At 38.4% G+C, this 22445-nt stretch overlaps 2 protein-coding genes, 2 long non-coding RNA genes and 1 pseudogene across 8 annotated transcripts in view; 2 read left to right on the forward strand and 3 right to left on the reverse strand.

Annotated features, from left to right (window-relative positions):
- The window catches only part of LOC126764475 (tyrosine kinase receptor Cad96Ca), a 244431-nt gene that overhangs the window by 104097 nt on the left and 117889 nt on the right, over nucleotides 1-22445 (reverse strand). For 3 of the 4 annotated variants that reach the window (XM_050482159.1, XM_050482158.1, XM_050482160.1), the window contains exons 3-5: nucleotides 4716-4969; nucleotides 3809-4603; nucleotides 3451-3721 (exon numbers count right to left, since the gene is read on the reverse strand). In XM_050482159.1, coding sequence (XP_050338116.1) covers nucleotides 3451-3721; nucleotides 3809-4603; nucleotides 4716-4969 — 1320 coding nt within the window. Of the gene's footprint in view, nucleotides 1-3450; nucleotides 3722-3808; nucleotides 4604-4715; nucleotides 4970-6649; nucleotides 6907-22445 lie in introns of those variants that run through there. The other variant, XM_050482161.1, reaches the window with a different exon arrangement.
- Nucleotides 2385-2586, reverse strand: LOC126764823 (small nucleolar RNA U3; annotated as a pseudogene).
- On the forward strand, nucleotides 5414-6733 carry LOC126764525 (uncharacterized). 2 transcript variants are annotated; one of them, XR_007668045.1, is made up of 5 exons: nucleotides 5414-5596; nucleotides 5655-5868; nucleotides 5925-6324; nucleotides 6382-6444; nucleotides 6634-6733. It is a non-coding gene; the product is annotated as an uncharacterized LOC126764525 (long non-coding RNA). The 2 variants fall into 2 exon arrangements; XR_007668044.1 differs by having other exon boundaries at nucleotides 5655-6324.
- Nucleotides 6909-8679, forward strand: LOC126764526 (uncharacterized). The gene is made up of 2 exons (XR_007668046.1): nucleotides 6909-8029; nucleotides 8446-8679. It is a non-coding gene; the product is annotated as an uncharacterized LOC126764526 (long non-coding RNA).
- On the reverse strand, nucleotides 8530-9146 carry LOC126764507 (uncharacterized). Its single transcript, XM_050482214.1, has 3 exons — nucleotides 8882-9146; nucleotides 8690-8820; nucleotides 8530-8616 (listed from the first exon to the last, which is right to left on the reverse strand). Exons 1-3 carry the CDS (start codon nucleotides 9094-9096, stop codon nucleotides 8579-8581), a joined length of 384 nt encoding a protein of 127 aa, XP_050338171.1. The 5' UTR covers nucleotides 9097-9146; the 3' UTR covers nucleotides 8530-8578.

A 22445-nucleotide genomic window follows, 5' to 3' on the forward strand; every position in this document is an offset into this window, starting at 1 on the left:
TTCTTGAATTTTCTATGCTTTAAAGAATTTCGGCCTCCCCTAATCCTATTTATAATTTTTACAGAAACTTGCATTGCATAGGTCATATTCAAACACTTTGCAAATAGGGCTTGTTGATGTACATATAATGCAGTGAAAAAAAGGGAAATTGTATCCGTTCTTGCTTAGAGTTCCAGAAAGTCCTTCATTTCTACCTACCATGACTTGAGCACCATCTGTACATATGCCACTTAATTAAGTTATATCAAAGACTGCAAGGACCGTTGAATATACAGCATTATACAGAATGTTACCAGTCACATGGCCATGCATACATACAACCGAAAGCAAGTCCACTTTTGTATCGAAGTTTTCATCTACCGTTTTTACATAAATAATTAATTGGTTCACATCGGATATATCTGTACTCTCGTCAATACATATGGAAAAATACTTGCTTTCTTGCACCCTTCGCATAGTCATATTATAAATATGTCGGCCTATTACTTTAGTTCGTCGAGTTATAGTTGTCCGTGATAAAGGTATTGAACTGATAGCAGCGAAAACTTCCTGACCTATAGTATTGAAACATTGAAAAACCTTTTGACACATATCTTTAATAAGAACTCCGTCCTCGAATGGTCTTCCCTTCTTTGCCAACTCTAAAGCAACAGCAAAACTAGCCTTTCCCTGAGCATAACGAACGCTTGAGTTTTCCCCAATGAATCATTAATGAATTGCTCTTAAAACGGTTTTTTTAGTTGGCATATAAATAATTCTCTAGAACTGCCCGTTACCGATTCATAAATAGAATGGTTTCCGCTATAATGTCTTTTAACATAGTACTCCCCTAAACTAAACACTCAGCATTACCGAAAAAGTTTTCGGAAAATAAAAAAAAAAAGGTGCGTGGAGTCCCTACGCGCGGATGAAGTTATACTTCTTAGTGATATTCCCAGAAATGCATATCATTTTGTATGTAAGAAAACTAGAAAACTTAAATTCACTTTTTATAAATTTATTATAATTTATTATCTCCCCGAGCATGCCTTTGCCAACAGCTGGTCTTTTCGCGACGATGGCAAAAGCTAACAAGTAAGGAAGGGCTAAGTTCGGATGTCACCGAACATTTTAAACTCTCGCATGATAAAGTGATAATCGAGATTTCATTATACGTCATTTACATATTTTTCAAATACCCTATTTGTGTAAAGTTTTATTCCGCTATCATCATTGGTTCCTAATGTATATATTATACAGAGAAAGCATCAGATGGAATTCAAAATAGCGTTATATTGGAAGAAGGCGTGGTTGTAAACCGATTTCACCCATATTTCGTACATGTCATCAGGGTGTTAAGAAAAGATTATATACCGAATTTCATTGAAATCGGTGAAGTAGTTAATGAGATATGGTTTTTGGTCCATAAGTGGGCGACGCCATGCCCATTTTCAATTAAAAAAAAACAGCATGGGTGCAGCTTTCTTCTGCCATTTCTTCCGTAAAATTTAGTGTTTCTGACGTTTTTTGTTAGTCGGTTAACGCACTTTTAGAAGGAAACGACTCCATAGAGTTTGGTTGACATAGCTATGGTAGTTTCCGAGATATGTACAAAAAACTTAGTAGGGGCGGGGCCACGCCCACTTTTCCAAAAACATTACGTCCAATTATGCCCCTCCCTAATGCGATCCTTTGTGTCAAATTTCTCTTTAATATCTTTATTTATGGCTTAGTTATGACACTTTATAAGTTTTCGGTTTCCGCCATTTTGTGGGCGTGGCAGTGAGCCGATTTTGCCCATCTTCGAACTTGACCTTCTCATGGAGCCAAGGAATACGTGTACTAAGTTTCATCATAATATCTCAATTTTTACTCAAGTTACAGCTTGCACGGACGGACAAACGGACGGACGGACAGACAGACATCCGGATTTCAACTCTACTCGTCACCCTGATCATAAGGTATATATAACCCTATATCTGACTCTTTTAGTTTTAGGACTCACAGACAACCGTTATGTGAACAAAACTATAATACTCTCCTTAGCAACTTTGTTGCGAGAGTATAAAAATCATAAATTTCACAACTTTCTGGTGCTTCTCGCAAAAATCGATATGTATTCACGATCATACGTATACATACATACATATTTACACATGTTTGTAGGCGAAGCTGCTACAGCGGCAAGGGGTGACAATCGGCGGCCATTACTTTACTTATGCCATAGAAATTCCATTGCTACGAATATGGAAATGACAACGAAATAATGCAAATATGCATATTTCTAAAGGTCATTAATTTCTTTTAAGAAATGAAAGGAATGAATGATCCTGAGAAGTATAGTCCTAACTTTTCAACGGCCAACGCAGAGCATTTCAACCAAAAGGAATTTATTCATTAAAATCACCACTCAGAAGTCGTTTTATCCTTGTAAGCGATCGATTTTCGAAGAAACATCATTTCTAATATGCCACAAGACAAAATTAGAAATGAACTTCTTAAACCTCACGCTGTCAGATAAAACGATATACCTAGTCATCGCGGGTCGATTTTCAAAAAATGTAAATGAAGACTAACTACAGAAATAATCCTGTAAAGTATAGCTTTAATTTTTCAACGGCCAACGCAGGGTATTTCAACAAAAGGTCACATAAAATAGTTGAGAATTCGCAGAAATGAAAGACAATGAAAAGAAAAAGCAGTATAACTTCAATAAGGAACAAGCACACAAACATACATATGCGCAGCAGCAGCAAGGAAAGAGGTAACAATCGGCGATCCATTGTATATTTCTTTCATGCATAACCAAACCATAATTAGGACAATGCAATTCAAGTGTCAAAGGTGGTCTAGGTGGTAAGCGTTTCAAAAGTTACGATGAGCACGTAGGAGGTGCGTAGGTTCGAATCCCAACGGAATTGATTTTTTAATTGAATATGTCACCAACCAAAAATTGAAACATTGTTCTACAAAAACAACAAGAGCATAAGCATGGCAACATTGTGTTGTTGGTAGAAAAGCCGAGCTGTGCCGAAAGAAACGAACGAACAAACGATCGCCGATTGTCACCGCTTCGCTTGCTGCTCGAACATCTTCGCAGACAAGGTTGCGTAGATTCATATTGAGCAAGGTTGCGCTACCTGAATCTATCGCAATTTTTTCCGAACTCGTATAAGAAGTATAACTTAAAAACTTGTTTTCCCACTCAATATTAAACATAGTAAAATTGTTAATCAGCGCGCACATACAAATTACATGCGTAGCAGTCAACAGTCGTTGATCAAGTGATTTTCAAATGCACATTAATTTTCCACAATACGTGTGAGCGAATCTGTGAGAGAGCAATAAAGTCGGCCGCCCGCGGGCTAGGTAAAGCGCTTCACTGTTTTATTGCCACACCATTTATGTACATATAACTGTAAAATTAACGAATCTACTTGCAAAATCAGAAGGTTTAATTTTTGCATTTACCATCAATGTCGTTTGCTTCACAACGCCAAACTTGACCAAATGCACCTTCACCCAAAATATTGAAGAATTTAAGTCGGTGCCTCGGGAACTCCCAACAACATTTGCCATTCATATTAAAGGTTGAGTTATCAACTGCATTTTGGGAGGCATTTATCGAAAAACCAATAACATTATCAGTAATACTTTGTAGTTCATTAATGTTATTTGTCACATTAGTATCGTCATCGTGTATAGCTCCGTTGGTGGCATTTGACGACAGTTGTGATGTTACCTATTTTTTTGTGTACACAAAAGTATGGTGTTATCATTAGTAAGAGAATTTTGTACAAGTATGTAAAATACTATTGAATATTCTTACCAATCCATTCTGTTGAGGATCTCTCTCCCATGGCACGTAGCGATTGTTGTAGGCAGTAGGGCCATTCCAATGTTGCATTACCATTGAATTTCTGCCATTGTCAGCTAAATTGTTACTTAGATTGTCTTGATTAGATTTCTTAAACATTTCCTCTTTAGATTTTTTTTTTAATTTTTTACTAATGGCGCACAAATGTTTTCGATATAGAAAACCAAAAATGACAATAGCTACCAAAAATATGCATGAAGAAGTAAATATAATTGGAAGCACGATTGTTTTTGTCGAATAATTAGTACTCAAACTTTCATCGTATGAGATCTTATCTTTTAATATTTTTATGGAATCATCATTGACAGTGATGGCAGATTGAGTTTTATTTAAATGTAAAATTGAGTCGTTTTGATTGTGTTTGTATTCATGTTGTATAGTAGTTATTGGCGTCAATTTCAAACGACCTGTTGGTCGTGTTTGTTCATTGTTATTGCTATTAAGCGGGCGTAGAAATTTATGCTTATGATTTAGTTCAAATAAACCTTGATTGGAATCGAAATTTAAAGGTATGTGATTGGTTGGACGTTCTTTCGAATATTTATTTCGTACTGACTGTACTCCTGGTAAGGTGTCAAAAGGTGGTAGTATTTGAGAAATATTTTGTACAACATTCGTAACTGATGGCGGCGCGCGAAAATTAGACGAGGTATCGTTCTCCTTAGCGAGGATGTTAACAAATACTTCATTTTTAGCAGTTAAGTCTCCATCTGTTACAGTGATATATAGAAAAAAGTTTTCGCCACCCTGAAATACAAAGATGTGTTAAACGTTTCTTTGAGTTCATTAGTTGCAATATTGTAAAGATGATACATGAAAAAGAACAAATATAGCACTTATACTGTACATAAGAACTTACTCTCCCAATCAAACTTTCGTTCAAGTAAACTATTCCTCTGACTGAATCTATACGAAAAGGTAAATTTTCCTTATCATTATTATTGTTAAAATTAGATAGAAAATGTGGTTCAAGGCCAAAAACCATGTCATCGTTTTCTGGATCTTCAGCACGTATTCTAGTAATAATTTGGCCAACAGGTTCGGTTTCCGGTATTCTCCAGTTCCTTTCAGGCACATAGAGTATTGGGGGTGTATTAAGCAATGAAGTGCTTGCTATACAAATATATTAAAATAAAAATTAAAATGTAAATATTTGCTAATGTTAAGTATGTCGTATTACTATTCGTAACATGCGATAACTCACTAATTAAAAATGTCAAAATCATTCAATTTCACATCCTACATGATACAGCTCAGGAACTATTCGATCAATTTCAAACTTTATTATGGGTCATAACATTAATTTAACACGTTGAGGACGGCGTGACCTTCTAAGGTTTCATCTCGTGTCACGCTGGCTTTGATTCAGTACTAATTTTTGTTAAATGAAATAAAACTATTTGGTATCAAAACAAATTTTTAAATATATTTATTAATATTTGTGGGTTTCTTTTTTAAAAACTACCACTACTACTAAAAGCTGCGCCGTCCTCAACGTTTTAAATACCAATCAAATTGTTGGACTTAAACCTTGCAACCTTCTTATTGCAGCTTCAAAAATCGGTCACATCGGCTAAATAATTCTTTAATACTTGTTCGGACCGACATTGAAAACATTTTGAAAATACATTTGTATGTTGTGGAACGTAAGTCGTTCGGACCGACAATTTGTGTTTTCGCTGAGTTTTCACTGACAGCTCTCAAATTTATTTGTTTGTTTACATTTGAGTAACAAGAATGGTAAGTTTTGAAGTCATTAATATTTGCTTTAATTATTACTAAAGATCGTGTTTTTTAGAAATCTGAGAAAAAGATGTTAATTGCGAAAGCATTGGCTTTGAGAAGCCAAATAAATATCCTGCTCATCGACAATTCCTCAAGAGAACTATTGGGATGTCTTACTACTCAGCACCATGCCTTGGCAAAAAAAAACCGAGTTAAAGAAACAACATCTAATCGTATTAGATTTTATAAAGAACCTTGGGATGCCGATTAATTCATGTTGGACAAAAGTGTGTATACGTTCCTACTGATGCAAAAGTTTTCAATCATATATTATTAATTCCAGCAACGTAAGAATCAGTTTTGGGAACACGATTGCCAACGAAACGGATCTGCTTTTTTTAAAGAGAACTTTCGCATGGACCGAAGTTCCTTTGATAAATTAAGTGACATCCTCCGCCCGTTACAAAAAATGGATACAAATTACCAAAAAGCTATTCCTATCGAGAAAAGAGTGGCTATAACATTATTTGCTTTAGGGTAATCTGCAGAGTATCGTAGTATCGCCAACATGTTCGGTGTAGGAAAATCTACGGTTTGCGAAATTTTACTGGAATTTTGCACCGAAATCTGGAGATTACTGCAGCCATCCTCTTTTAAAATGTTGCCTCTAAACAGAGAAAATGTAACCGCATTGGTGACTGGTTTCGAGGTAATTGGATTCCCACAATGCTTAGGAGCAATTGGTAAATATTGGTTATAAAATCTTAAATTTGCGCTAATGTTCTAATAATTGTTTACAGACGGATGCCACATTGAGATTCATCCATCATCTGACGAAGCTGTGGATTATTATAATTATAAAGGTGGTATTCCACCGTTTTAATGGCATTAGTTGATGCTAAGTAAAGTCTAAAAACTCAATATACATATATTATTATTATTATTATTATTTATTAGAGTAATATGAAATATTAAACTAACTTGAGTAAATACACACTAGCTACCAGGGTCTACATATAAGTACATAAGTAATATTTACAATGTATTTTCAGATACTGTTTTACTTACATAAACGTAGGAAGTCGTATGAGACGTCATCACTTAAAAAAGAAATGGATAGTTGTCCTTTACTAAGCGCAATGTCTAGAGAAATTTCAGGCGTAAATGTGCCAGTATTCATTATTGGGGATTCGGCTTTTCGATTTAGCAAACAACTAATGAAACCGTATCCATTTAGCGTAAATCAAAATAATGGTGAGAAGGTATTTAACTACGCCCATTGGAAAAGGAATTGACAACTCTGTACAGAACGCCAACTCCATAATAAAAGCATGTTGCGTCCTTTACGATTTTTTATACTCTCGCAACAAAGTTGCTAAGGAGAGTATTATAGTTTTGTTCACAAACGATTGTTTGTAAGTCCTAAAATTAAAAGAGTCAGATATAGGATTATATATAGGGTTATATATACGAAAGTGATCAGGGTGACGAATAGAGTTGAAATCCGGATGTCTGTCTGTCCGTCCGTCCGTCCGTGCAAGCTGTAACTTGAATAAAAATTGAGTTATCATGATGAAACTTTGTACATGTATTTCTTGGCTCCATAAGAAGGTTAAGTTCGAAGATGGGCAAATTGGCGAACTGCCAATTAAAGTGAAATTTGGCACAAAGGGTTGCACTAGGGAGGGGCATATTTGGACGTAATTTTTTTGGAAAAGTGGGCGTGGCCCCGCCCCCTACTAAGTTTTTTGTACATATCTCGGAAACTACTATAGCTATGCCAACCAAACTCTATAGAGTCGTTTTCTTCAGGTATTTCCATATACAGTTCAAAAATGGAAGAAATAGGATAATAACCACGCCCACCTCCCATACATAGGTTATGTTGAAAATCACTAAAAGTGCGTTAACCGACTAACAAAAAATGTCAGAAGCACTAAATTGTACGGAAAAAATGGCGGAAGGAAACTGCGCCTATGCTTTTTTTTAATTGAAAATGGACGTGGCGTCGCCCACTTATGGACCAAAAACCATATCTCAGGAATTACTTCACCGATTTCAATGAAATTCGTTATATAATATTTTCTTAACACCCTGATGACATGTACGAAATAACGCTGATGCCTTCTCTGTATAATATATACATTAGGAACCAATGATGATAGCGGAATAAAACTTTACACAAATACGGTATTTGAGAAATATGTAAATGACTGATAATGAAATCTCGATTATCACTTTATCATGCGAGAGTATAAAATGTTCGGTGACACCCGAACTTAGCCCTTCCTTACTTGTTAAATGATAACAACGACACGCTAAACGCTAAATGGGTACACGCTTTGGAAGAGTTGGAGACTAGACGCCAGAATCCGTGTGATATTTCGTATGCATCTGACGACCCAATTAATGGAGAAATGATTCGGACAGCACTTTGTACATATTTTGGTAAGTACTTGTGCATATTGTATCGCAATATCTACATTTTACACAATTAAATATATGTACATTAAGTCAAAGATAAAGTTGTACGCACAAAACAAAATTCAATTTTATTTTCCATATAAAAACTAATACATATCAACGTTAAACATATATTATTAAACAGAAAACAATTATATTCATTAATTTTTTTTATTTATTTAGAAATTGAAGTAATCGTTCATTTGTTTCTTTAGAATCTTTTATATATTGTTCCATCATTTCGGTTTTTTTATTGTCGTTTTCAACCATTCTTTTTGTTAAGTCCTTAATTTCTTTACTGGTTTCAATGTATTCCTGACTTGCTTTCTCGAGCTGTTTTTCAATTTGTTCAAATTTTTTTAATATGGTGCTCTGAAAATGATTCCTTATTTTATTAATAGAATCACTCGGCTCGGGAGACGGTACTGGTAGCGAAGAAGTATCGGTTGGCGACATCGACATCGCTGAGGGCGATGGTAGGCAAACCGGTGATGACTATGGAGATGCAGCAACAAATGTAGAAGACGCAGCCGTTTACACCGAAATTTGGAGTGGTTCGGAGTTAGTAGAACCTTTTTAAAAATGTAATTATATATGTATGTAAATATATATAATATATTGAATTACAAAACAAATGTTTCTTACTTTGAAAACTTTCCTCCACTAAGCCCTCGGTGTTGTAACTGACGTGCGGCGACAGTACGGCTCTCATTTTATCATAAAGTGGCCACTGCGAGGGAGAACCGCCAGTTGACCCAACTGCTGTCTTCTCTTTCCTGTAAAACATGATATATATGTAAAAACGCTATTTCTCCTTACTTTTATTTAATTACATACCTATATCTCTGTGAAAGATTGTGCATTTTCGATTTTATTTCACTCGCCGTGAAATGCACACCTTGTTGCTGCAACTCCATTGCCATTTCCTCCACTATGTGGTTGTTTTTCCTAGGACCGCGAAAAGCACTTATTTTGCTCTGCCACAATTTAATTAGTAGGGCTTCTACCCTATCACTCCAACAGCTTCTTTTCTTATATTTTTGTTTTTCCATTTTTTGAAATTAATATCAAGTGACAGCTGTATTTTTATACGGAATGTAAACAAATATCAAGTTACAATTTAGGGCCGGCAAAATATTTCTTCCAAAAAAAAATCGATTAAACTAGAGCAGGCACCGATTATAATGAGTGGAATGTAAGTTTTCAAGTAGTTTTCAGCGAAAACTGTGTTTTCGTTTGACAGATTTTACATGGACGAAAACACAAGTTTTCGTGCGAAAACCATTTTTTCCCACGAAAACATGTTTTCAATGTCGGTCCGAACATAGTATAAGCCCCCATATTCCTAATAAATCTAAATATTTTCGAACGTGCAGATTGCTTTACACTAAATATGGTATATCTGTCAGTATAGGAGTAATATTATTACAATTCCAAGACCATCTTTTACTGGTAATAATATGTGTTTATGCTAAAAATGTGTAAATCGGTTCAATACTACCCCGAGCTGAAATTTCGTTATGTGCGCGTATAACGTTCTAACTGCAGCACTGAAAGACACACAGGGATTTCTTTAGTCCTGCAGAAGGAAGGGGTAATGTTGAACAGATTTTATTAAGTTTTAGCTTCACTATTCTTTATTACCAAAAAGGCCATTGACAATGTTTTATTAAGAAATCTCACGTATTGATATGAATACGAGTAAAATCAGCAGAATGTTTGAAAATCTTGCATACCTAATATATACATATGTATATATGTACATGTTGTATTATGTTGTATGGTGTTCATCAGATTTTATCCACTTTTGGCAAAAAAACACACACAAGATATGTTTTACGAATTTCGTTAATATAACTAATACATATATTAACCCATATATGTATGTATGTAAATACGGTATAAAGTTAACTGAAAGTATAGGAGCCGGTACTAAACTGAAGTGCTGCGCGTGGCACCGATAACTTTTAAACAAAGTCATTTATCTCCAGATGGGCGTAACTGAACGCCCATATGGTTCTATATGGAAACGCACATACTTTTCATAAAATACAAATATAAATTGCATCTCGCTTTCCAGTACAAAAATCAAGCACCAATGAATATCGAGATACAATTTTGCACAAATAGTTATATTAACACTATACCTACCAGTACCGATAAAATTGACTGTTTTCAAACTTTTGTAAAACTTTCACATTTTTAAATGTTATAACATCGTTATCAAACTGTATGAAAATTATTGGAATATGCATATAATATTTTCTTCATTATTCAGTTTTAGTTATTATTTTCCATTTTCCAAGAAAAATTTGTTATGTGACCTGCCTACCTAGGTAGGTTAGTAAGACCAGTGTGAAAATATTATACAGTTGTCTCAGAGTAAAATGTGTTGTAATTATCTCAGCGCCGGTTTCAATAGAAAAATGAAGACGGCATTTACTCTTATCATTGATCAGCGTATAATGCATCATATTATAAAATGTACAGAAGAAGAAACATTTATAGTGTTAGGGACTAAGTGGGAGCTAAAAGCATTAAAAGTAGATGCATTCATTGCTTTGCTATTTGCTCGTGGCGCATATGAGGCAAAAAATTTGGATATGTCTTATTTGTCGAATAAAAATTGGGGTCCCGCTTTTTTTCGAAAACAATGAGCCGAAACGACTTTACTGAAACTATAAAGTTTACACGATTTGATAAGAAGAGCGAAAGAAGTCAGCGTTTACAAGCCAATAAATATGGAATCGATTTATTGAAAACTCACAAAATTATTATAAACCTGGTGCATATATTGCTGTTGACGAGCAGTTGTTTTTGTCGAAGACTAGATGTACAAATTTGGAACAGAGTTCTGGTTGGCGTGTGACGTAAATAGTCAGTACATAATAAGTGGGTTACCCTATTTGGGAAAGAATGAACGGAGAGACTGTTCAATGACCCTTGGGGAGTTCGTTTTCCTAAACCTGATGGATCTTTTTACAGGATGCTGACGAAACGGATAATTTTTTCACGAGTGCATCATATCGTGGCAACAAAAGAGAATTGCCACAGTTAGCCAAAGAAAGAAAAGATAAAATGGCTAGATTTTCAAGCAAACTGTATAAATCAAATTACATTACTTTGACAGTGTAGAAAAGTTAGCCGAAAAAAATTTGGACGAAACTTCATGAAATTTTTTTATTTAATACACATTTAGCAATAAATAAACAGTTATCTGATTTGAATTATAAAATCGATAACTTCTTTTAATTACCTGTCGATTTGACTGCGCGAGGTAGGAATAAGTATATAAGAATTGTCGGTAGGCTTAGTGTTGTGGTATGTTGGTATTTAAAGTTGGCTCTTTGTTCGAAGCTCATTTTCACAGATAGCACAAGCATACTGACACTTAAAACGAAATAACTTAATTTCCAATCAATGAAATGTCATGAAATTCTCAGTGGACAATCGATGAAGATAACAGATTCTAACGCACCAGACATATAGATGGCGCCACCAGAGGGCGCTATATTCTAAAGGCCTGTTTTTTTTTTTGGAACACACTTTGTATGTACTTGCATACATATCGACGAACGAAATTAAACCATTTGCTTTCAGTTGCATGCCCCTTCGATGGACTTTTATGCAGGATAACGCTCCTAAGCATACATAGGGGATTTTGTCCATTTCATTTATGTAATTTCTATATCGTTCATCTATTGTCTGGTCTATAAAGTCAGGATTTTAACTATTGTTAGGAAGGATTGAATTATGTTTTGTACTTCTGTCTGTAGGATTTGAGTCACAATGTTTTTTTATTAAGCAAGTTAATTAATAATTGGAGGATGGAGTCATGTGTAGAAGTTCACGCAAGTGAGGAAAGTCTCTGATCGCTAATCACTTGGGAGTGGCCAGAAACGATTCTTTTGCATATGACTCAAGCAGCTCACGACTTTCGGTCTTTGACCAAGTATCCTCTGGGTAGCCTAAGAACATCCGTTTAAAGGCGAGCTAAAGTGAGAAGGCGAAATACCCCTACATAGGGTTGTGCGCTGAGTTTGGGACCCGCCACGTAAAAAACAGTACCAACGAAAACTAAACGACAGCCTCGGATGAGAGACCCCCCCTTTTGATGACGACCATCACAAACGAAATAAGGACTACGATTTGAGGGCATGCACCTGGAATGTTCGGTCCCTTAATTGGGAAGGTGCCGCTGCCCAGCTGGTTGATGTGCTCGTGCAAATAAAGGCTGACATCACCGCCGTCCACGAAATGCGATGGACGGGACAAGGACAGAGACGAGTAGGTCCTTGTGGCATTTACTACAGTGGCCATATAAAGGAGCGCAAGTTTGGTGTGGGATTCGTGGTGGGAGAGAGACTCCGTCGCCGAGTACTGTCATTCACTCCGGTGAATGAACGTCTAGCCACAATCCGCATCAAAGCGAGGTTCTTCAACATATCGCTGATCTGCGCCCACGCTCCGACGGATGAGAAGGACGATGTGACCAAAGATGCCTTCTATGAGCGCTTGGAGCGCGCTTTACAGTCGGTAAATTCAGCCTCCACCAGGAAACATCCCCAAATGGGTTGAGGCTGACCGGCTTCGCCGGGGCCCGAAATATGGTTATCTGTAGTACTAGGTTCCAGTATAAGAAGATACATCAAGAAACCTGGCTGTCTCCGGATCGCAAAACCACCAACCAGATCGATCATGTTGTGATAGACGGAAGACACGTCTGCAGTGGTTTAGATGTGCGTACGCTCTGAGGTCCTAACATCAACTCGGACCACCTATCTTGTTGCAGCCAAGATCCGCATCCGCCTCTGTGCAGCAAAAAACGCACGCCACCAAATACAAGGAAGGTTCCACGTCGAGAAACTGCAATCGCAACAGACAGCCAAACGATTTTCTACTCGGCTTGCACTCCTGCTCTCTGAGAACACTCGTCAACAACTCGGTATAAGGGAACTGTGGGACGGGATTTCAAACTCCTTACGTACAGCTGCAACTGAAACCATTGGTTTTCGGAAAGTGCAAAAGAACAGCTGTTACGACGGGGAGTGCCGTGTCGCAGCGGAGAGAAAACAGACTGACTACCTCGCAACGTTACGATCGACCACAACACGTGCGGGATGGCATAAATAGCGAGACTTGAAGAAGCTATCGAGGCACATTTTCAGACAGAAAAAGAGAGAGGCCGAAATGCGTGAGTATGAAGAGCTTGATAAGCTGGCCGACCGGGGTATTGCTCGAAAATTCTACGAAAAAATGCGGCAGCTTACAGAAGGAACCGGGGCATAATCTTGTAGAACCCCCAAAGGTGATCTAGTCACCGATGCCTAGAGCATACTTAAATTATGGAGGGAACACTTCTCCAGCCTGCTGAATGGCAGTGAATGCACAACGCCAGGAGAAGGCGAACCCGATTCACCAAACGATGACGATGGAGCACAGGTTCCATTGCCCGACCATGAAGAAGTTCGAACAGCAATTACTCGTCTGAAGAACAACAAAGCGGTGGGGGCCGATGGATTGCCGGCCGAGCTATTCAAACACGGCGGCGAAGAACTGATAAGGAGCATGCATTAGCTTCTTTGTAAAATATGTAATAAGTGTGCTATGCCCAATCCACAAAAAGGGAGACCCCACAATCTGCGCCAACTACCGTGGGATAAGCCTCCTCAACATCGCATATAAGGTTCTATCGAGCGTATTGTGTGAAAGATTAAAGCCCACTGTCAAAAAACTGTATGGGCCTTATCAGTGTGGCTTTAGACCTGGAAAATCAACAACCGACCAGATATTCACTATGCGCCAAATCTTGGAAAATACACACACCACCTCTTCGTCGATTTCAAAGCTTTTTTTGCCGCCTTTATGCCGCGATGTCTGAATTTGGTATCCCCGCAAAACTAATACGGCTGTGTAAACTGACGTTGAGCAACACAAAAAGCTCCGTCAGGATCGGGAAGGACCCCTCCGAGCCGTTCGATACCAAACGAGGTTTCAGACAAGGCGCATCCCTATCGTGCGACTTCTTTAACCCGCTTCTGGTGAAAATAGTTCGAGCTGCAGAACTAAATAGAGAAGGTACCATCTTCTATAAGAGATATTAATATCATCGGCCTCAACACCCGCGCGGTTAGTTATGTTTTCTCCAGACTGGACAAGGAAGCAAAGCAGATGGGTCTGGCAGTGAACGAGGGCAAGACGAAATATCTCCTGTCATCAAACAAACAGTCGTCGCACACGCGACTTGGCTCTCACGTCACTGTTGACAGTCATAACTTTGAAGTGGTAGATAATTTCGTCTATCTGGGAACCAGCGTAAACACCACCAACAATGTAAGCCTGGAAATCCAACGCAGGATAACTCTTGCCAACAGGTGCTACTTCGGACTGAGCAGGCAATTGAGAAGTAAGGTCCTCTCTCGACGAACAAAAACCAAACTCTATAAGTCACTCATAATTCCCGTCCTGCTATATGGCGCAGAGGCTTGGACGATGACAACAACTGATGAGCCGACGTTGCGAGTTTTCGAGAGAAAAGTTCTGCGAAAGATTTATTGTGCTTTGCCTATTGGCCACGCCGAATATCGCATTCGATGGAACGAAGAGCTGTACGAGATATATGACGACATTGACATAGTTCAGCGAATTAAAAGACAGCGGCTACGCTGGCTAGGTCATGTTGTCCGAATGGATGAAAACACTCCAGCTCTGAAAGTTTTCGACGCAGTACGCGCCGGGAGAAGCAGAGGAAGAGGAAGGCCTCCACTCCGTTGGAAGGACCAGGTGGAGAAGGACCTGGCTACGCTTGGAATATCCAATTGAAGCCACGTAGTCTGTAAAACAATACAACCAAACCAGACTTACAAAAACTTCACACCAGAGCAAACAGTGACGCCACGTAGGCTGTAAAACAATACAACCAAACCAGACTTACAAAAACTTCACACCAGAGCAAACAATGTACGAGAAAACCGACAGGCGAGATAAATTCAGCAAAAGATACGTTCAACATACAGTTAAAGAGAACCTTGAGGACACGATTTTGACAACGAAAAGGAGAACTACACATAAAGATAACATCAGAAATGTTACGACAACTCCTTATACTTCATCTAACCCTAGCAATAGTAAATCCAAAAGCCAAAAAGAAGAAACGGATGGGATGTCTGCCAACAAATCACATACAACAATCACCGAAAGACGAAAGCAGTCAGGAGGAAAATACTAAGGTACAAAAAAAGAAGCGTCACATCAAAGGTCGTCCGATGTGAAAGAGGAAATGTCGACAGGATACCCTTGTAACGAATTTGAAGGAATGCGGGAAGGCGCATAGTCATTGTGAACGTCACTTAGTTGACGAACATGACAGGATCACAAGCTGTGGTCACTTTTTCCAGAAGTCACTTTTGCCGCCCGGGATAATGTTCAAAATTGAACATGTTCGTTGCTACCAACGGACAGACTACAATAATATATTTCGAACTTTTATATATTTTACATAATGAATAAAGAAAGATAGGAAATATGTAATTCTAAATATATAAAGCATACAGTCCACTAATATTAGATATTTATGTTAAAATATGTTGCACATACATACACATATCCATTGCCATGCAAAACAATAGCATTCAACAGACAATAACACAAACATAATTACTAAGGATAAGATGTTTGCATATGATGGGTTCTCAGAATACATTTAAGCAACTGCTTGTACATGAAAACAAACCCAAGGCCACATAACATATGTTAAAACAATACGCAACATACATATGTACAAATAAACATACACATATGCACATGTATTTAGTTATTTAGAATATTCTGAAAAATAGTATATAAAGTTTTGAAATTTGAAAATAAAAATTAGAATGAATAATTCTCAGCTCAGTGAAAGACTCATTTCCCCCACCAGCGGTAAGGTCTGATAGAGACTACAAATTGAAATGAATTTTTGATGACTCATGCCCAGCTCTTGACCGATGCTACGGCTGCTACTATGCCGGTCTCTTTCGACCAATTCAGCGATTTTATCGCAATTTTCGACGACAGGCCTTCCGGACCGTGGCGCATCCACCACCTCTACACCAGAACGAGAACGTTGAAACCATCGTTGTGCGGTGGAAATGGAAACTGTATCGGGTCCATCAACTTCACAAATTTTATTGGCGGCTTGAGCTGCATTTTTGCCTATATCGTAGTAGTACTGTAAAATATGCCGTATTTTCTCTTTATTTTGCTCCATGTTTGCGACGCTATAACTCACGAACGACTTAAAAGAAACGACAATCAATCAAGCGCATGTTAGCGCGTGAAATGAGGTTTCCAAAAAGGTACAGCATGACCCGATGCAACGAATAAAACTGGCGAAAATACCGCAAGACTTTTTTGACAACCTATTATCTATGTATGTCCTGTGTAAGCATTTGTTTATTTTGCTTGGATGGATGGAATCATGTGTAGAAGTTCACGCAAGTGAGGAAAGTTCTCTTGGGAGTGGCTAGAAACGATTCTTTTACATATGGCTCACGACTTGCGGTCTTTGACCAAGTATCCTCTGGGCAGCCTAAGGACATCCGTTTGAAGACGAGCTGAAATGAAAAGGCGAAACATCCCCTCGACAATGTTGTTTGCGAAATGCCACGTAAAAAACGCCCCAAATGAAAAGGAACAAAAAGCCTGGAAGAGAAACACCCCTTCTGATGACGACCAATGCAAACTAAATAAGGATTACGATTTGAGGCCCGACGGAAGAGAAGGAGGATGTGGCCAAAGATGCCTCATATGACAGCTGTGATTTTAACGCGAGGGTGGGCAAGAAAGGTATCTTTGGCACTACGGTCGGTAAATTAAGTATCCACGAGGAAGCATCCCCACATGGTTTGAGGCTGATCGATTTAGCCAGGGCCCGAAATATGATTATCTGTAGTACTGGATTTCACCATAAGAAAATTCATCAAGCTTCCCGGCTGTTTCTGGAACGAAAAACCACCAACCAGATCAATCATGTTGTGATAGACGGAAGACATGTCTCCAGTGTTCTAGACGTGCGTACGCTCCGATGTCTTAACATCGACTCGGACCACTAAGTTGTTGCAGCCACGATTCGCACCCGCCTCTGTGCAGCAAAAAATGCACGTCAGCAAACGCAAGGAAGGCTCGATGTTGAGAACCTGCAATCACAACAGTCTGCCGATCGATTTACTACTCGGCTTGCACTCCTGCTCTCTGAAAGCACTCGTCAACAACTCGGTATAAGGGAACTGTGGGACGGCATTTCAAACTCCTTACGTACAGCTGCAACCGAAACCATAGGTTTTATGAAAATGCAAAAGAACAGCTGGTACGATGAGAAGTGCCGTGTCGCATCGGAGAGACTGCCTACCTTGCAACGGTAAAATCGACATCATCAATACGTGCGGGATGGCATAAATAGCGAGACTTGAAGAAGCAAGCGAAGTGCATTTGAAGACAGAAAAAGAGAGAGGCCGAAATGCGTGAGTATGAAGAGCTTGAGAATCTGGCCGACAGAGGTCATGTTCGAAAATTCTACAAAAAGAATCGGCGACAAACAAAAGGTTTTAAGATCGAAGCATATTCTTGTAGAACCCCAGAGGGTATCTAGCGACTCATACCTAGAGCATACTAAAGTTATGTAGGGAACACTTCTCCAGCCTGCTGAATGGCAGTGAAAGTACAACGCCAGGAGAAGGCGAAGCCGTTTCCCCAATCGATGACGATGGAGCAGACGCTCCATTGTCCGACCATGAAGAAGTTCGAATAGCAATTACCTGTCTGAAGAACAACAAAGCGGCGGGGGCCGATGGATTGCCGGCCGAGCTATTCACACACGACGGCGAAGAACTGATAAGGAGCATGCATCAGCTTCTTTGTAAAATATGGTCGGACGAAAGCATGTCCAACGATTAGAATTTAAGTGTGCTATGCCCAATCCATAAGAAAGGTGACCCCACAATCTGCGCCAACTACCGTGGGATTAGTCTCCTCAACATCGCATATAAGGTTCTATCGAGCGTATTGTGTGAAAGATTAAAGCCCACCGTCAACAAACTGATTGGACCTTATCAGTGTGGCTTTAGACCTGGAAAATCAACAACCGTCCAGATACCCGTGAAAGGAGAATCGACACACACCACCTCTTCGCCGATTTCAAAGCTGCTTTCGACAGCACGAAAAGCAGCTGCCTTTATGCCACGATGTCTGAATTTGGTATCCCCGCAAAACTTATACGGCTGTGTAAGCTGACGTTGAGCAACACCAAAAAACCCGTCAGGATCGGGAAGGACCTCTTCGAGCCGTTCGTACCAAACGAGTTTCCAGACAGGGCGACTCCTTTTCGTGCGAGTTCTTCAATCTACTCTTGGAGAAAATAATTCGAGCTGCACAACTTAATCGAGCAAGTATGACCTTCCAAAATTATCAAATACGCAAAAGCTGTATTATCTCCGATACAAAACAAATGGTCGAGCTGGTGTCAAGCTGGTGTCATCGTAATGACGACAATTTCCATATGGCTTGGGAAGCTCTGAAATCAAGATACGAAAACGAACGAATACTGGTAGATAAGCAACAAGTGAAGAATACCTATATGAAACTTCAATCCACAAAACATTCCCACAGAGAATTACGATCCAATTCTGGTAAATATATGCACCGCCGCATTACCAGAAAATCGTTATAGCTATGGGAGCAATCTCTGTCATCAAGGAAAAAACGCCCCACATGGCAACAAATGAAAGATTTCCTAACCATCCAGTATGCAATCGCCGAAAGGGTGGATAAAAAGATAACTAAGCCAAAAGGTATTTCCCATGACCTTAAGCACCTTAGAAGCTTCAAAAGACCCCAAGCCAGAAGCAGCAACAATTTAAATACTTATAGAAGCTTCTTCAAAAATCAAACGTTCCCATCTGAACAGTACAAACAATCGTCAAGCAAACTATGCACAGGGGGGCATAAACTTAAATCTTATAATAAATTTTAAAAAATTAAATATACTTGACCGAAAATATTTTGTAAAGTCAAACATACTTAGCACAAACTGCTTATCACATGCGCACATGCCTAAAGACTGTGAAACTAAATTTAATTGCGTTTATTGCCATAAACAACATCATTCAATGCCACATATAGCAAATTTTTCCAGCTTACCAGCAAACAGCGCAAACGTACAACAGCAACAGGTTTCGTTGCAACAACAAATACAGAAAACTACCAAGAAGCACCACACTGCTCAAAGGCGTTAAAATCCCAAACGCTATATAGCGAAAATCACAGTAGGGTACTACTACCCACAGCAGTCGTCTCCATCGAACACCGGGTAGAAATGTTTAAACTATACCTTGACTTTAATAGACCAAGGATCTCAACGATCATTTGTAGCGTCTAGGGTACAAAATAGGCTACAACTGCCTACAAAATTAGCCAATTTTGGAATTACGGGAATGGGCGGAAGAGTAGTACAAAACTCCAATAAAATCTGCCCCAGTGCCCTAATTTCCCGATACACGATAAAAGTGAAAATTTTTATACAAGAATTATGGCTAGATGGTACACTGGGACGAACAAGTTCGCGAGCAATTTAGACGATATCGACGACAACGCAAGGTCGAATTACACTGCTTCTGTGACACCTCTGAGAAGGAATACTGTTCCACTGAGCGCAAAAAGCGATAGCGCCACCACAAGCCACTTGTTAGTAGCAAAAGCTAAGGTGGCTCCTTTAAAAACGCTAAGTCTACCTCGACTTGACCTCTCTGGCGCCTAACCACTCGCAAAATTAATTTTCATGGTGCCGATCACCTTAAACATGAATAAATACAGATTGCAAATCTGGTCCAATTCTGAAATTGTTCTAGCTTAGTTGGAAAACCACCACACGCATGGAAGATCGTTAATCGTTCGTCACAAATACTTGACCTAGTGGGATCAGCCACTTGGCGTCACGTAGCCAGTGCTGACCATCCTGCCGATTTAGGTACAAGAGGGTGTAAGCCGCTGCACCTTCCCACCTCCACCCTCTGGTGGAATGGCCCCCGAAAGTTGAGAGAATCTCCCGATTCTTGGCCAAAAACGCCTATGCGCAATATAATATAATTGCACCAGAATATCGAAAAATGATAGTAAATAGAATATATGAATTTTCATGTACAAGATCTGCACTATGCACAAACAGAAGTTGCGAACACAGATTATGGTAGCACTTCCACCGTAACACTGGAACTTCGCTCTGCTTTTCAAAATTACAGGTGTCGATTTTGGTGGGCCTTTTCAGATAAAGGCGTCCATGCTAAGATCCACCAGCCTAATGAAAGGCTATGTGGCTGTCTTTGTCTGTTTTACGACAAAAGCAATGCAACTCGAGCTGTGTGCGAATCTAACAAAGGAGGCTTTTCTCACCGCATTTGTTCCCTTCGTCGGACGACGCGACTGATGAGCGATAATGGTAAAACTTTCATTGGAATCCAAAAAGTCACTGAAAAGAAGTTAGTGGATTTTATCAAACAAGTCTCTTCTGAGATTTTACAAATATATACTCCCCAAGGTATTAGTTGGCAATTAATTCGAGATTCCCCTGTCAGTGTTCAAAGTGTACGGACGTGTTTTTTGAATTCGCTCCGTGATTCGTAAGCAAACAATAATAATAAATAAAAACAAACAAACAAATAAAAAACAGTGCACACAAACTTCTAATAATTAACATTAGCAAATAGTGGGCACGATTCCGATTACTTTGGCGGCGGGGTAAAAAACCGAATTTCCATATAAATGGGGTATGTGCGGATAGGGTAGCTTCTCCAGAGGAGGAATATCCGAAAATAATGTAAAAATAACTAATATTTTTTGAAATATTCACGTTTCAAAATTCAAAAATTTGCACTAAGAAAACATGTTATTTCTCTATGTTTCTCTAAATTTTTTCACATTTTTCTCTTGTTATATTTAAGTATACATTCTAAAGATTGAAATAAGTTCACATTTCACTTTTATTTTGTAATATTTTATCTATATTTATTAATTTAAAAATCACTTAGAACACTCATCGTTGCAAAGGCTAGATTGTTTACAATTATGAGGAAAACGAGCGTTGCCACATCTCAAACACCAAATTTGTAGGATTCTTAACGATTTTTCTTTGTTTATATACATATGTATATATACATATGTATACATATATATACTATACATATGTAAGTATATGTATAATATGCGATTTATGTTTAATAAAAATAAATAAGAAAAATCTATAATAATATTGTAAAATTTATATCATATCGGGGTGACTGAAGTACTTTCGCGTAGTACTCCTTTCTGCGTTGGCGGCCTTCGGCCGCGCTTTAAAAAAATAACCCTGGTCGAGCGAATACCCGGGGTAACTGTAGTACTTTTGCGTAGTACTCCTTTCTGCGTTGGCGGCCTTCGGCCGCGCTTTAAAAAAATAACCTTGGTCGAGCGAATACCCGGGCTGACTGAAATACTTTCGCGTAGTACACCTTTTGCGTTGGCGGCCTTCGGCCGCGCTTTAAAAAAATAACCCTGGTCGAGCGAATATCCGGGGTGACTGAAGTACTTTCGCGTAGTACTCCTTTCTGCATTGGCGGCCTTCGGCCGCGCTTTAAAAAAATAACCCTGGTCGAGCGAATACCCGGGGTCACTGAAGCACTTTCGCATAGTACTCCTTTCTGCGTTAAAATAAAAAAAATATATTGAGTTTCGTTATAAAGTGGTTATATTTTTTGGTTATCTTGCACTAATATTCAAACAAAGTTTGAGTTTTCATTACAAAATGGTTAAATATTATTATATAATATTATTATATAATATTAGTATATTATATTACATATTTGTTTATTAAATTTAATTAAAGAACATATCCATATAAATGGATAGAGGAATTTTTGGGAAAAAAGGCATTTCAGCGAATTTCCTTATTATCACATGGCAGCGCTCCATTTCGTCGTAATTTTAGCACACACATGATGTTCACTACGAGTGTAAAATGTAATTTTTAAAATAAAGATTTCTTCGGTAAAAAAACTGTTAAAAGTGTAAAATGTGGATTTATTTAAAAGTTTATAGTTTAAATTAATTAATTTGAAGTGAAAAATATGAGTAAAGTGTGTTTAATGCGGTAAAATAGCTTGTTGAAATGCTCGAATTTTGGGAATTTTTGAACTTTAAGTTCGAATATCTCGTAAACTAAGCGTTTGCGGTACCTATAACCCTACATATTTTTTAATCAGGAGGACTTCCTCTTTCCAACGGTACCTTCAAATCGCGGCGCCAAAGAAATCGGAATTGTGCCAAATAGTGCACAAAACAAATATATCGGGTGATTTTTTTGAGGTTAGGATTTTCATGCATTAGTATTTGACAG

The sequence above is a fragment of the Bactrocera neohumeralis genome, unplaced genomic scaffold (genome assembly GCF_024586455.1).
Source record: "Bactrocera neohumeralis isolate Rockhampton unplaced genomic scaffold, APGP_CSIRO_Bneo_wtdbg2-racon-allhic-juicebox.fasta_v2 cluster09, whole genome shotgun sequence".
In the NCBI taxonomy this organism is placed as follows: Eukaryota; Metazoa; Arthropoda; class Insecta; order Diptera; family Tephritidae; genus Bactrocera; species Bactrocera neohumeralis.